The sequence below is a fragment of the Monopterus albus genome, unplaced genomic scaffold (genome assembly GCF_001952655.1).
Source record: "Monopterus albus unplaced genomic scaffold, M_albus_1.0 scaffold13.1, whole genome shotgun sequence".
In the NCBI taxonomy this organism is placed as follows: Eukaryota; Metazoa; Chordata; class Actinopteri; order Synbranchiformes; family Synbranchidae; genus Monopterus; species Monopterus albus.
Genome location: NW_018127893.1, coordinates 1041660 through 1057838, shown reverse-complemented (window position 1 = coordinate 1057838; position 16179 = coordinate 1041660). Strand labels below are relative to the sequence as shown.

At 42.2% G+C, this 16179-nt stretch overlaps 1 protein-coding gene across 5 annotated transcripts in view; it reads right to left on the bottom strand.

The window, feature by feature from the left end:
• The window catches only part of kif26ab (kinesin family member 26Ab), a 73293-nt gene extending 59183 nt beyond the window's left edge, over window positions 1-14110 (bottom strand). For 4 of the 5 annotated variants that reach the window (XM_020590975.1, XM_020590977.1, XM_020590976.1 and 1 more), the window contains exons 1-2: window positions 13702-14110; window positions 11910-12128 (exon numbers count right to left, since the gene is read on the bottom strand). In XM_020590975.1, coding sequence (XP_020446631.1) covers window positions 11910-12128; window positions 13702-13836 — 354 coding nt within the window. In that variant the 5' untranslated portion in view covers window positions 13837-14110. Of the gene's footprint in view, window positions 1-11909; window positions 12129-12381; window positions 12613-13701 lie in introns of those variants that run through there. The other variant, XM_020590978.1, reaches the window with a different exon arrangement.
• Window positions 14111-16179: the final 2069 nt, after the last annotated feature.

Below are 16179 nucleotides of genomic sequence, written 5' to 3'. Positions count from 1 at the left end.
CATTCCACAAATTTGGACCCACCACAGCAAAAGCCATCCCCCCTAGTTTTCCGCCTGGCCCTCGGTGCCTCCAGAAGAAGGTGATCAGCTGATCTAAGGCACCGCGAGGGATTATACGGACGTAAAAGTTCCGCAAGATAAGATGGTGCAAGCCCATTCAAGGCCTTATAAACAAATAAAAGAATCTTAAAACTAACCCTAAAGCGCACAGGATGCCAGTGAGGAGATGCCAGGACTGGGGTTATGTGGTCCCTCTTATGCCCCACTACCAATAACCGAGCGGCAGCATTCTGAACCCTCTGGAGGCGGGCAAGACACAATTGACTGACTCCAGCATACAATGCATTACAGTAATCCATGCAAGATGTAACAAACGCATGGATCACCGTCTCAAAATGCTGCTGCAACAAAAAGGGCTTTACTTTCACTAACTGCCTAAAATAAAAAAAGCCAGATTTTATGACCGCATTTATCTGGCTTTCCATTTTCAAATCAGTGTCTATTTTAACACCTAAGTCCATGATCACCAGTCACACATACTGCCCTAAGAAACCCAAGTCTACCGGCGGAAGGTCGCCAGACGAATTCGGGCCAAACACTATAACTTCAGTTTTAGCATCATTTAACTTTAAACGACTTAGAGACATCCAGCACTTAATATCAGCAAGACACGATAAAAGCGGCTGAATCGAGTAGATGTCCTTTTTACTCAGTGGCATAATAATCTGGACGTCATCAGCATAACAATGAAAAGAAAGGCCATATTTCCTTAAGACAGATCCCAGTGGGAGCATGTACAATGAGAACAAAATGGGACCAAGTACAGATCCTTGGGGGACACCACAGGAAAGGATTGTTGAGGAGGACAAACAGGTACCAATATTAACAGTAAAACTTCTATTGATGAGATAAGATATGAACCAGTTAAGAACAGTACCTTGAATTCCAACACACTGCTCCAAGCAAGATAAGAGGATTCCGTGATCCACTGTATTGAAGGCAGCAGTGAGATCTAAAAGCACCAATAAAACCGAATCCCCATCATCCCTAGCCAACAGGATGACCATATAACCGCTTTACCACCTGAGGGCTGTGTGTACTTGCAGTGGGCATTAGAGGACAACCCTGATTTTTTAAGCTTTGCTTCTTATGAGCTGCTGAATTACTGCTCTAAGAGGGAAGAGAAGGTGGGGGTGAGTTAGACACAGCAAAGGGTCAGACAACTGAACACAACAGTAGCATCCACTCCTGCTGTGAACAATAAAATTATGCAAATTTTCACTAAGGTCAAAAACATAGGTGTGGTCCCCTAGAGCTTCCCCCTTTCATGGGGAGGGAAGCATTTCAATGCTGCACAGACATGTTCAAAGGGATTCCAGCAGTGTTTTTGTTTGAAGCATAAATTCAGAGTGGTAAACAACACTTATAATTGTGCTGATTTAAATGTCTGAGAGAAGCACCAGGGGGGAAATGCTGCCAAACTGCCCATGGCAAATGAGGAGCGGTTGAGTGCCTAAAACACATACCATTATTGATGATAATTTCAGAAAAAACACACACCAAAATGTTGGGGACATATATTTATTTAAAGCAGTTCCATGTGAAAGGGAAACAGAAAGCCAAATTAAGCACATTCAGTCAGGCCAGAGAGCAGTAATTAGGGCACAAGACCGCTATCGACATCACATAAAACTACAATGTTTAACTAAGAATGAAGAGTTGAGAATGCAGAGAATGACAAACTGCTATGAATAAACTTGCACACACACACACACAGCTGTCCACACACTCTCTCACAGGCTTGTTCTCACACCCAGCATGGGAGTCAGGTACTTAGCTGAAGGTTTGCACTGTGAGGTCCAACATCAAGTTCCCAGATCAGAAAGGATGGCTCAGCTTTTATAGGCGGTGCTGAACTGATACTGAGCAGGATGGAGAGGCAGTGTGGGACTCGTAAACAGAGAGGTTTAAGTTTAAGTGCCCGACACACACGAAAGAGATAAAACAGCCCAGAGCTCTTCAGCAGAGAGAGTGACATCATAAAATAGAGCGGCAGTAACAAGAGGAGAGCATAAGGGATGGCTCTATTAATGGGAGTTGGTTCGTGGGAAGGAGGCAGGGGATGGTTTACTTCACAAGCATCCGCTGGGAGTAATGATAAGCTCGGGATAGCATCGTTTTTCAAGACAGTAAATTTCTGCTGATCTGAATATGAATCTAATTATCCTCGTTTTGCTTTTTGCTGAACACCAGTGACCTCCAAAGTACGCGTGTTTATTGTAAGAGTGCATATGTGGGCAAAAATGTCAGCTAAGATCATCAAGGTGAAAATAAGAGTGAAGCTGACTGATTTTGAGGACCTGTTTTTTCTTTACAGTGTTGCTCTTTGCCAAGGCAAAATGCACCACTTTATCAATATGGAGGATTTTACAAGCATGAAGTGTTTGGCAAAGCAGTGAAGTTGTCTCTTTCACCCTCATCTTTACCGCTCTTGTGTTGCTTATCTGAATGAATTATGGGTTAAATTAGGAAATATAAAGGGAGGATGTTTCGGTACTTGAAAGCTTGTCAAACAACAGTGTTGCTAAGAAAGCATGAGAATATATCGGATTCTGTGTGATACAATGAGTTCAAGCACCACAAAAGCAACAACAACAACAAAAACCATTCAATTTGTTCCTGCCTTTGCTGCTTTGGAAGTTACTCAAATATATTCCTACAAGTACTAAAGTATACAACTGTGAGGAAACAGATTCCACCTGCCAATCACAGACAAACAACAGTGCTGCTGGATCTTGATTGACTTCTTCTGGGGAAAATCCATTATAAAAATCCATACAGCTGAGGCTGACCTTTTCAGTGTTCCACCTATTGAGAAACACAGTTTTCCTTAGGAATAAAAGCAGCTATGCTACCTTTTACTACAAAGCATTGCTTTAAAATGCCAGCGGCAAATTGCTAAGTCAAGTCGTTCGATAATGAGAGAAAAATGCTCATTGTAAAGCATACTCTGCACTTCTTTCCTTGTGCTCCTTCTGCCTGTGGAAGGGATGCATGCTTTGGTGCAAATCTGAGGTTTTGGGTACTTAGATGATGATATAATGATACATGCCAATAATGAAGCTAATAACAGAGCATAGTGCAGTTTAATAGTATTAGTGGCATGTTAAACCCAACACATATGGGCTAAAAGAGCAAGAGTTTTCATTATATTCACCCTAAAGCCCACCATGAACTGTAGTAACGCCACTGGCCAGTCACCTTCTCCATCACCTTGTCTATTAACCAGACCACCACCACCAGGCCTGTGTGTTGGAATGAGGATAAAATATTGACTGTATTAATGCAATCATAAATTGGTAGCAGTTGAGTTCAGAAAGATGGATGGCTTCTGCAGCAAAGTGGAAAGGATGGAGAGACTCTGAATGTGCTTCATCTCTTTCTTTTTCCTCTGGTACTTACATGCACATTCACACATCATCCATACACACGCGCATCCTCGCTCACGGGGCTGGACACTCAAGCATGAAATGAACATGAGCAGCGTGAACTTTAACTGGCATTTTCACACTGCACCAGGATTTATACATATCTGAATGAGCTCCTGACGATAACGGATAGCCCGACGCATAGCTGGGGAGCACAGTGAAACGAGTTAACGCAGCCCATCCACCAATCACAACACAGCCCATCACAATCCATCTACTCTTCCACAAACACAAAGGCATCATACAGAGATGCATGCATCCCATCACCCAGACACATATATAGAAATATGACGTGAAAGCACAGCAGCTGCAAACCCCAAGGCACACTTTGCTACTGTTTGTCACTCAGCCGCTCCTCTGGGAATAAATAGTCCAGTTCTAAATAAACAATACGTTGCAATCAGTAGTACCAAACAAAAGTGTAACCCCCTTGGACTAAGGTTAACTAAGCTTACAAGCTGATTGTGTTTAAAAACTAAGGAAACGAGTTGTAAAAGCTGCTTATATCAATAATTTCAAAATAATAATAATGTCTGAAATGTATAAAATGTATGTATTAATTATTTTGTATTTATTTTCAGCTCATTGTTTTGATTTTAAGGCCTGTGACTTCACTATTTTCATTCATTCTCACTGCTCTCATTGTAGCTTCCAGCAGCCTACAGAAAAGAGTCCTAAAACCCACTGTATGCTCCCTGCAATAAGAAGGGTGCAGGGTGGATTTACAAGTGTCAAGTAGACATAAAAATGGCTACAGATGAATGTTAATATTGCTCCATATGTGCTCAGTGTATAAATATGTTTGATAATGTGCCTCACCATATCAACTTTATGTACTGTAGTGCTAATGTGTTTACAGTCTGTTGCTCTGCCCCCATATGACCAAAGAATTAAACTAGGTTTAAAGGATTTGCTTGACATTTAAAGCTTTTGTTTTCTAGTGCATAACAGTGAACCACATTGTACTGATTATAATCTTTGCTTAATTTCCACTATTGTAATTTTTATTTTACCAGAAGTCCCATTGAGATCAAGATCTCTTTTTTTCAAGGGAATGCTAAATGCTCTTATCTAGTTAAGGGATGGCTCTATTAATGGGAGTTGGTTCACTTTAGATTTTTCTGCAAGTTATTCCATGACCAAGGTGCATAGTAGGAAAATGCAGTTTTCCCAAGATCTGTCAAAATTCCAGTCGCACTGAAAAGCAACCACCTGGAAGAACGCAGCTGGTAATTGGTAATTAATAGCAATGTCAGAAAATCTGTCTTATTAACATTGTAAAATTTGTTTCAGCCATATCAACCAGTCCCATACTCATAATTAATGTACCTTCAAACTGGTGTGAAATACTGTACATAGTCAGTCATCTTTCAGTTTATTTCACTTTGTGTTAAAAAAAAACAATTCCTGCAAAAAAACCAAACTCTTTAAATGCATTGCTCCTGGCACTTTGACAGGCATTGCTTATTCCCTGTAAACATTTGTCACAGATTTTATAAACCTGCCTCTCTAACATCTAGGCCATGCTCAATGCACTCTCCGAGGGTAAATATTGCCAAAGAGTCCAAACACCGGCAGTCTTCTGAACTGACAGGTGAGAAGTTGAAGCTCCATTTACATCTGCCAAAGAGGTAAACAAACTAGGTGATGTCAAGTCCAACTCAGGCACCGCGCTCCTCGTATCCGCCTTTTGCTGTGAGCAAAGGAACCACACCCAAACAGTCCAGAGTTTGCTGTCTGCATATCCATCTTGGCAAGGATACACAGCACTGGCATTCTCTTTCAGCACATTGCTATAAAGCCTGGCGATTTGTCTGCTACCACAAGGCCTGCTGTCAAATGAGTGTGGTTTATGGAGCCAGCAGGAGATGGGTCTCCAACTCAGTGCTCCTCAGTGTCTGTATAACATCTTGAAAATTTATCTCAACTATGTTTTTCCAATACTCTGAATCAGATTCAATAATAGACTGCAGCCTGCAGTCTGCATCTGTTACATCTCACTTCACCGTGACATATAGAACCAAGCAGGAGCCTCGAGATAGCATTAAACAAATATATGCACATATATTCACAGTCACACATTCACACAGGTGTTTCGCCCTAAATTAACAAGTCAAACTGATTAATTCCCACAGGCTACACTTCTTTGCATTTGTGTTCTTTGCGCACTGACATTTTTGCCTTTGTTGCTCGGTTCTCATGCTCTGCAGACCCTGTCAGCTTTGACTGCAGATCCATTGTTTCATTTCAGTCTGGCTCATTGTAACATGATCCTTCACCAAACAGCAGCAAACCCATTCAGACAAAGACTAATAAGCTTGGTGACCATTCTTCAAATACACTAACAATGAGGAACAACTAAAGAATATATATGTGATGTCAGAATCAGCACTTTACCAGCTATCTATAATCAACCAAAATCAGATCTGGGTTTTTATTGCCTGACTGAGTCATGTCTAAATTACAATACAGGATGATTATGCTAGCAAGCTTTAAGTGTGTGTAAACATAAAGGAACAGCCCATAAAACCACACCCATGGTTATTTTCACACTTCAGTTATAAACAGATGAAAACCAGATACAATTTGTAAATCACAGTAGTGGGTTTTAGAGATGTGGGTAGGCAAATTTTTGTTTACCTTTGGACAGAGTCAGGATATAACTGTTTTCCCCCGGCTTCCAATGTTTATGCTAAGTTAAACTAATGGTTTCCTTGCTGTAGCTTCATAGTTAAGGGACAGAAGTAAAAGTGGCATTCAACTTCTCATCTGGTAAACAAAGCAAAAAGGAGGATTTTACAAAATATCAAACTGTTTCTATAGCAGGGTAGTTTTGATAAATATAAAAAAAAAATACATATTTTCATACAAAAGATTTCATTCCACATTTTGGTACAATTTCCTTGTCAAGAATACAACTCGTTCTAAATGCAACAGGCCACTTCAGGCCAAGATTTACAGAGACTTTAGGAAAACTAAGATGCTCTGCCAAGCGTGAAGCTTCATGATCTGGTGGATGGCGGGTTTCAAAGTGAAGCTGGTCTCATAAGTCACAGTTTCATTGAATGCCTTTACTGAATAACTGTTATTAAAGATAATAGGATGACTTTAAGTATTTTACTTGTTTAAATGAGAAAGACACTGCAACCTTTAGAATAATGGACAGTGGCAGGGTAAATTCCCAGTTCTAAGTAGCTCTAAATAGCTCTGCTCACCTTGCCAGGTAACTGAGGAACATCTGGACAGCTCTCTGTAGACATCAGATTGGCATGCATCCACACCAGAAAGAGCCAGATGGCCACAAGGAGATATATTCAGATAAACTCTGCGCACACAGGTATGTGTGCTCAAGCATGGGTTCACCTGTGTGCACGTTCCTATATGTGTTGTGTGTTAGTGGGCATCTTCTGAGGAGTCTCAGTCAGCTCCTGTTTTATCTTGCCTGCTGTGGATTTGCTCCTCTCGGCAGCCAGGAGCATAGCGTAGACATAAGGAATGGCAGTTATTCCAGGTGCAGAATTCCTCAATCTCCCCCAGATTCCTTAACTCTCCTTCTGATGAAAGGCAATGAGCTTCAGCCTCATTGCAGCTCAGTTACCTTCCAGACCCATCAGCCTATGGATTTGAGCACCCTGAACTCCTTTCCTACACTACGCCTCACAGCTATTTACTCTTGTAACTGTAATACAAAGTAAAGGATTTGGCAGCAACAATTGGGGTCAGTTCACCTTCAGCTCACCAAATTAAAGTAGCAGACAAAGTCAAGATGTGGCCTTCGTTTCATATTTGCCTGAAGCATTGAAAAACAAGGCTTCTGGCCAGTGACAGTGCTTTGGAAAGCAGGACTAGCTGTGAAAATCTGGAAGTGAATGAGAAACTCTTTATGCTCCATTAAGTGTCCACTATCTGCATTTAATGGCCAGTTCACAGGTGGATATAAAGACTGGAAAAAAACAAAGAAATTAAGGAAAAATGTTCCAAAAAAAATAACTGTGCCACTGTGCCGACTACAGTAAACAAGGTTGGAAAATGAAAATTCTCAATACTAGTGCTAAGATGACACATGAGTTTCTTTGTGATATGTTACTTTGAGAAATATGAACATGTTTTTATATTAAGCCATTTAAGCCCAGTAAACAAAAAACCTTAAATTTTTGACAAAATTGTGATTAAAATTAGGAACTTTCTAATAAAATTAAGAAAATATGAATTTAACAGATCATTCAATGCCAGTTTTCAGTATCTGATAGTTTCCAGTACCTGCTTGGTGGACACATTTTAGCGTGTACTAGGAAAGTGTTTACAGTCTGTACCCACCCTTACAATATGTATAAAAGACATAAACATAATGAAAGCAAACACAAAACAGATTTGTCATAAGGAGAAGTGGCTGAGTAAAAGAATCTCTGGAGACGAGGTAAGGTGGCAGTGAGCAGCTGTATGCCGCTGAGGCTCATAGATACAGTACAGCATGGTAGTGCCATGACTGATGTCTGTGGTCTCTGCACCACTTGACACCAGATTATTGCTCTGTGGTTTAATACAGCCACGTGCCATAAAGCAGAAGTCACACTGCATGCAGGGATGAAACAAGAGGACAGCTCAGTGCAGGGTCTCCTCTATTCTGCCGTCTCGTCTTTCTTCCCCTCCCAGGCTCTCCGGAGTGCGTGTGCTGCTGAGCAGGCACAGGAGGCCTGCAACACGCATCCACACATCACAGGGAGCCTCGGGGGCTCAGGTGCTTAGAGGTGAATAGAATAATATGGTCACGCTCTGTTTTAACTCTACGTTAGCTCAGGTTTCACAACCAGAGGGGTTTTTCACACAGACTTTTTTTTTTCCTCATTCTTCATTCCATCGGTCTGCCAGCCACTCTGTCCTCTCATCTACCCTCCTGAATATGAGTCTGGCAGTGTACATCTGTTTCTGCCCAGGTCTGTTCCCTGAAAGAGGGCAGAAATCTTAGAGGTCAGTCAACAAAGGAGAGGTGCTACACTCCCTGACTTGCCGAAGAAACAGATAGATCTGCAGTCATTCACCTTTCCTGCCTTCCCTGAACCATTTCTCTTACACTGACATGTAAGCACACTCATCTATGCACAGTACTTCTATCTACAAAGCAACGTTCCTGCTGGCCCCTTGGCCTTGGGAACTAAACACAGTTCTTCTTTGACCATAAGTAGGCAAGGACACAATTAGCATACAGTTAATACAAGAGATTCATGCAGAAACAAAGAAGTAGCTGTGTAGAAATTGTGCTTATTCCACACAAAGCAAAGTCATACAAACATAGAATCATACAATGTCACTGACTTTTCGGCCTGTAAACATTAGTTGAGTGACATGGGGTTGATTAATTTCCTTTCCCCAGCACTTCAGGAAACAAAACCTGTTTTGAAACACTTACATGCATTCACTAACAACTCTGCACTTTGAGGGTCAAATGAGAAACAAAAGCAGAAACAAATCAAACATGAATCCAAATGAATCTTTTGTGTGAATTATTGTTCCCATAATTTATGAATTCAACCTGTAAAAACTGGCATAAATCCTCTTGGTACAAATTAATTCCTGCAGCCACATTCACAGTCACACTCGCGCACACCATCCATTACAGACTTGGACACCTTGTGCATAAATCAGCAGCACACAGTATTTGTGATTAGCTAGTAGTTTGCTCACTTTCTAGTCAAGAAAGCCAGTAAGCTTATTGCCAAAAACAGTTTTGTACACTCCCAACTTGTTCTTCAGGGTTCTTTAAACGTACCCTTCCTTGCTTATTTCATCAATGTATTCCAGTCTTTTTGACTCCTGTTCTCCCTGACTGTCAACTCTCTCATGGTTCAGTAAGCACAATTAGGGTTAGCTTAAAAAAAAAACAGATATCAGGTGACAGGGCTTCTGTAACTAGGGGGCTTGAGCTACTCCAGCCTGGCCACAGATAAAGAATTGTAACTCCCGGCTACTGGACCTACACAAACAAAATCACCTAATGTCACTGAAAGTCTTTTAACTTTTTCATGAGATGGCCGATGGCACAGACACACAAAAACCCTTCACTCTGATTTCATCTCATCAGTTCACACATGACTAAAATATTAAGTACGCCTGTAGACTGACAAAAAAAGAGTGAGAGTTAACATTTCTGAGCTGCATCACCCTAATGACAGAGCCTCTGACTACAGTAAGGAGCTACCTGGTTACTTTGAAGCTGAGATTTAAACGATTGTCTTTCTTTATAGCAACCCTCACCTAGCCGCTGTGTCCAGCCACAGTAAGCACACTCTACAGTGACTCAGTCCAGACTGGCTGCTACTCACTAGTGAAGTCATTCTTTGCTGTGGGTTTTAATTATGCAAATTAAGTAGGTGAATTCCCTTGATTAGATCAAGTCTGGAGGTTGTCTTTGCTGGTTCAGACTGTACTTTTAGCAAAGGACATTTTCCCAGGGTGTTTTAAATCATCTGCTGCCTGAATAACATAAAACCTAAGGATGTTAGCTCAAGGACATAATTTCAGTTAAGTTAATTAGAGGTTAAGCTCTTTAACAGAATGTCATAAAATATTTATAATTAGAAAATCACTGTAAATTATATGTCTAAAGAGCAATATACAATAGTAGTTTTATATGCAGTTTAAATGCTTTATAAAGTTGCCAAAGTGACCCAGTGCTTTCTGTGCAAAAATTTCATTGCATTGCTATGATTCTGCATTTACACCACTTGACTCCGTACCACAGTGTGGAGGGAAAAGGCCTTTATTTCCCTGCATTTCTTGTGGGACATTCTATAAGCAGGTTCCTTTTAACCCAAACAGGAAAACACAAAAGCTGTCTGCATGGCCTCAGTGTGTGTGAACAGTGAACTTTCCCTCTAGTACCCTGTATGAAAGCACATTCACTCTACCCTAACACTCTTCCTTGAATTTTTATCTACTCTCCACTACTACTACTACATTCTAACAATAAGTCCACAGGCCGGCTGAGGGGGGAGAGGGATGTCTGCGGGCGGAGCCGGCTTCCTCTTCACAAAAAATGCAAAGGCGGGTGGATGGGGAGGGAGGGGATGTGTGACCGCCGGTAAACACACTCTGCTTTTTTCCCATGACAACCACAGAAGCAACACTAGCCAGAACCTAGCAGGTACTGTAGAGTGATAAGCAGGCCACCTGAGTCATCTGTTGACCTTATTCCCCCCATGGAGGAAGCAATTTGGAAGCAATCATCCATAACTGCATTCATCCTGTGATGCCCAACAGGTGAGCAGCTCAAACTCACAAAGACAATGGGTTTATTATACGTCACCTGGAGATACCATGCCATAACCTTGGTACAATAAAAGCACCCTGCCTTCACTGTTTGTCACCCTGGAATGAAGGGCCAATTTAGCCATCAACAAGTGCACATTAAGGGGGAAAAGGGGGGCAGCCCCTCTTTTTCTACAACACAGAGCACCTGGTGATAGCCGTAAAGTACTGCTGGAGGGTCCCACGCTAAGAACGGGAGGTTAGTTCAAATGGCAGCTATGGATAAGCTTAACGTGTTTATGGTGTGGATTCACCTGATACATGAACATAGAACTGATATCCTCAGAACAAATGTTAGACCACACATAGGCTACAGATGTCTCAAACTGAGAACACAGGTGCTTCAGAAATGCCCCCTTGTCCCCTGTATACCTGTTCCCATTTGAACATCAGGTGCTGTGGGATTTGGGGTGAACCTTAAAGAGCTGTAATCCAATCTGACTTTGAGACTCTCTCGCTAAAATGGGACGACAAAGGGGAACCGACCGGAGGGCAAACCCAGCCCACCACAACAACAGCAGTCTAGGGGCCTATATTTAACAGTGTTGGGAATAGTGGGAGCAGCCATACAGGAACACTTTCAATGCACAGCAAAGGTCGACTGGGACTTAACTTCCTCAGCGTGATCAGCTCGTTCATTTCGAACCCCTCAACCCCCCCACACCCAACAGCAAAATAAAGAGATAAGCATTGTTTAGCCAAACAATGGGCTACTTTCAAAGCCTTAAAAGCTCTCGTTTTCACATGCAAGGCCAGCATTTGAAGTCAAGTATAGCCAATAAACAACTTTACACTTTACAAGCTGATGGTGGGAGCCTTCATGAAAGAATTAGAAACTATCAAGTGGATCTAAAGTCATTGTCTATAGAAATCAGCAGGTGCAGGTGGGCAAGACACAATAGACACAAGCAGATCTACAGAACAGTTACAGTAGCCCAGACAGAGGCTGCAGCCAAAGCTGACTCCAGAGCTGTTTTACTCTGTACTTACAATATACAGTGACTGACTTGCTCACTCAGACCTTTTCTAATTTAATTTGACTATTTCTAAGAGCAAATATCTCAAATATTTCAAACTTTAGACGAAACTTTTCATTTAAAAACTTATTTCACCAACCTTTAATGAATTTTTGTCAGCCAGGGCTAGCGCCTGCTTCTTCAGCTCTGCCACTTTCTTCTGACATTGCTGGCAAAAGCCTCCTTTCTCCTCCGACTCGGAGATGGAAACCGACCCGGCGCCCTCAGGAGCAGGCCGGCTGCTGCACCGCGCGTCCTCCGCAGAGTGAAGTCTTTTCCTGGGGGCTACCGGAGACTCTGCACTCGGACATCCCTCCACCTTGAGGATAAGGAAGAGGTTTCATTAACTTATTGTTTGCTATAAAAACAGCAGGACAGACTTCAAGCGCATACAAGTGTCAGGGATCAACTGTTTGTTTGTGCCTTAACCTGTTTGAATACAGAGCACCTGTCCTAGTGCGCATCAGAGACGCAACTTGTGCGACTATTTACGTTACGTGAGACCATACAATCGCCACTATTAGAAGCAAAAACACCTTTTCACACTTAGCTATGTGCACTGAGACACTTACAGTGAACATGCGGTTGCCGGAGTCCCTGCCATCAGGAGCTGAACTAACCCAAAATGAGCTCATTCTCCCCTAGATCAAGACTACACCAGGAGAACGTCTTCGTGAAACGCCGAACTTAAAGGTTATGCCGCTGAAAAGTGCCATAGGCAGGACTGAAGACCTGACTGAAGGTTGCCGGTTATCTGCCAGGTTGTACTGGGTAAGGTCGCTGCTGCTCATCCAAGGCAACTGGTGTGTGTCCCACAAGTTTACAACAAGCGGAGGAGTTAGGTGCAGGAGGCGGTATTACTCCTGAAGTGGGAGGGCTGAAGAAAACTTTCCTGCACAGGGGTGTGGGGGGGTCTACATGAAGGTCTATAGGTTTTATTATGCCACGGATCTGTGGTTTTAGAAGTAAACGGTGATACAGGCCAGTAGTCTACTCATTTACACCCATAAAAACCCTCCCACAGAGACTATTTTCTCTTAAGTTGGCTACCTGTGAAAATCACCGTGTCCCCACTGAGAGAAGTGTAATAATGCTCCAGTCTATCAAATGGGAATATTCTACATGGTTGTGCATCATTTTATGCACTTTTTTTTTGTAACCTGTAACTGCTTTCAGGGCACATCAGAAACTGTCGCCTCTCAGGCGCTAGACTCTTCCTGCGCGCGCGTGTGTGCGTGTGTGTGTATGGTTAGTGTTACTCTGGCGCCATCCTCTGGCGCAAATTCGGAGCAGCATCTCTCAGATAGGAAGGGTGGGAGTACTGGGGAGAAAAATTTCTTTGGAAAACTGAATATTTCATGCGGGTAATGTAAACGACACGAGCTTCTGTCCTCGCCATCTGAAACTGCTCTCCTCGTATGTGCCTTCACACGCCCTAGCTGGACGTGCAGTCTTTTGTCCCCTGGCTCTACAACTAGTTGCAAATTAAACACGGTTTGCCACCATAACTTGGAATATACGATCAAATGTCGGGGTTTTATGGTTGTTTAATGCTGTTTTCATGCTGGGCTGCAACATATTTGAATTAACAGAAGGAATCTCTCAAACCAATGGTTCGAGAGCAACAATTTAAGAGAAAAAGTTTAGATACTTTTATTTACTGCAAAATGTTGTATAAGCGTTAAATATGACAAACTAATGAGTGAAACCCAACGAGGAAGTTTTAGATCAAAAGAAGAGGCTGAGGATGCTGCATAGTGTTGTTCAAGGTCCTGAATCCCGGACAGGAGTCGTCAAACGTGCAGCATTTGTATCAGTTGTCTCGTCTTTTTCCCCCACAGGAGATCATTAACAAGTTTTTTTCCCCAGTCATCCTTTCTGCATATGCTTACCTTTGTTTTTCTCTTCAGCAGGTGACTCGTAAATCCAAATATGATGTCGGAGTCAACGAAGATTGTCCCCAGGTCTATGACGCTAGGGTTGGGCTTCCCAGCTCCGGGAGATCCCGATGAGTTTGATAAAGCCATGTGGGCTGCAAGTGTAGCCTAGAAACTATTCCACTCCTCGGGAAACCTATTAGAGCTGTGTATCCATCTAATTCATATCTCTCATACCCTCCAAAAAGATCCACGAGGTTTAATCCGGACATCCAGTGACTCACGGTGAGCGCTCGCACGTGTGCGTAAAATAACCCCCTAGATTTCCAATAGTCCTACAAGACAAGACAGCAATACAATCCATCCGGCATGCAAAAGGTTTCCATCCAGTGCAATACTTTTTCACTGGATGGAGCCTATCCAGAGGCACGTCATGCCTGATCTCTGAGCGCTGCTGCAGGTCTGAGAGCGACGGAGCACCTTGTGCATCTGGTGCTCCTCTGTTCAACAGCATCTCTCTCTCTCTCTCTCTCTCGCTCTCTCTCTCTCTCTCACTCACTCACTCACTCAACCCCCTTGCTAGGCAGTGATTACCTGGTCTCCTACCGATTTGCTGTTGCATTGTTGTCAGACCTCAGATGTAAAAATGTACAACACAGTGACAAGCCTGGTGAAAACAAATTCGCTGTAATATTCCTATTGCATTCATGTAGTGACCTACAGTGTACCTGTGCACCCAGCAATGACCTCATCACAGTTTACTGTATGGTATTGTTTTCTCCTATATGCATGAAGTGTTTGATATGGTGCTGCTGTAAAATCCTATCACTTTTAGCATATTTTGCATAAGGGAGTATCAACTGTGGGACACTTATTTACTTTCCTTAAGATGACTAAGTTCATCTCCAGGGATATGCTTTTTCAAAATAATTAAAAGTGATTAGATTTTGGTTGAGTTAGCATATAATAAAATACTTTATTACAGTCTGTATCAAAATCCAATAAATGAAAATATACTTTGAAATAATCAGACACTGAATAAAATGAGTGTGACCTCGAAGCTACCTGATAATTAAAGATGTTTGTAGTGCTGCTAAATAATGCAACCACTGCCTAAAATTCAGTAAAATCTCATGATTGCAAATCAATATTCAGTGAATATATATTTCCAACAGGCTGAGGCCATAAATTGAATGGCTGAGGCTAGTATAGTTGCGTGTGGTTCAGGGGAGCCATTAGATCGATGTCATTTGGCTGACTGAGCAGTACTAAAGCAAAATGTGAGCACTTCATATATGGTTTAGTGGCAAAACTCAATCAAAAGCAGAATCCACATAGCACTTTGTCAGCTCAGCTTCAATTTATGATTTTGGAGCAGTTTCTACTGCAGCTGAATAGCAGAGGGATAGACTGTGGTGATGATGTCATCCACAGACTGTGAACAGTGGGACAGTGTGACAGCACCCGTTGTGATTTTTACTGAGAATTGGGCATGTTTGCTAATTCTCTGTTGGAAACCATATTCAAATAAGTCTAACAAAAACAGTGTAAATTAGCCTCCATTTCAGTGTTTTCTGATTAAAGGGATATTCCTGTAACTTACTATTGCACTCAAGTTGGAGGACCTTAAGAAAAGGTCCAAATCTAAAGAGAAACTGGGATGTTTTGACTTATAGTCCCCGTAGGTCAAGCCACAAAACACTGGATGCTACATTTCCCATAATGTAACATCAGAGCTTCCCTGCAGATATAGAATCTTTAGGGTTATTTTACCTATATGAGGCTGCCTTTAAAGGCACAGAAACATTATACAACCCTTTTCACAGGCTGACTACTTATGACTGCAAGCTGATCTTCATGTGTAAAATCGGCGGAGTATAAACAGCTACGGGGAAATTATAGCCTATGTAAGGCTGAGTTTCCCTTTAACTCTATGAAATGTCCTGCTTTAGTCCACTAGTTTAGTCCAGATGGCTGTCATAAAACTTTTATTTGAACTTTAATAGGACCGAGTGTAATATAACGGATGGTGTTTCTCTACTTTGAAGGCGCAGCTCGACAGAAAGAAAAGTTTGGTAGCCCTCCCGGGCAGGTTTGTGTTTTTCAGCAGGTTAGTGATGATGAAAATCACGATTTATACAGTCACACGACAGTGTTTTGGCAGCCGAGCAGAGGGGGGTAAACAATAAATATTCTAGGATTAATACAATACTTTTAATCCCACAAACAGCTCGCAAACCACGCAACTCATCAGACGCGCACGGTTTTTGTGATAGGGTGCATAATTACAGTCCGTAGTAAAGGTGATTTACCACGTCCATCATCCAGCTCTTCCCCACTGCGGATCTCTGGGTTGCTCCTTCCCTGGCCGCTGATGAAATTCCGAGAACGGGATCCCCTGGGACCGCATGTGCTGCTACATCTGCTGCCCTTGCGCACGTACAGGGAAATCGCTCTGGGCATCTCATTAATGCCTCTCCTATGTCTTAGCCG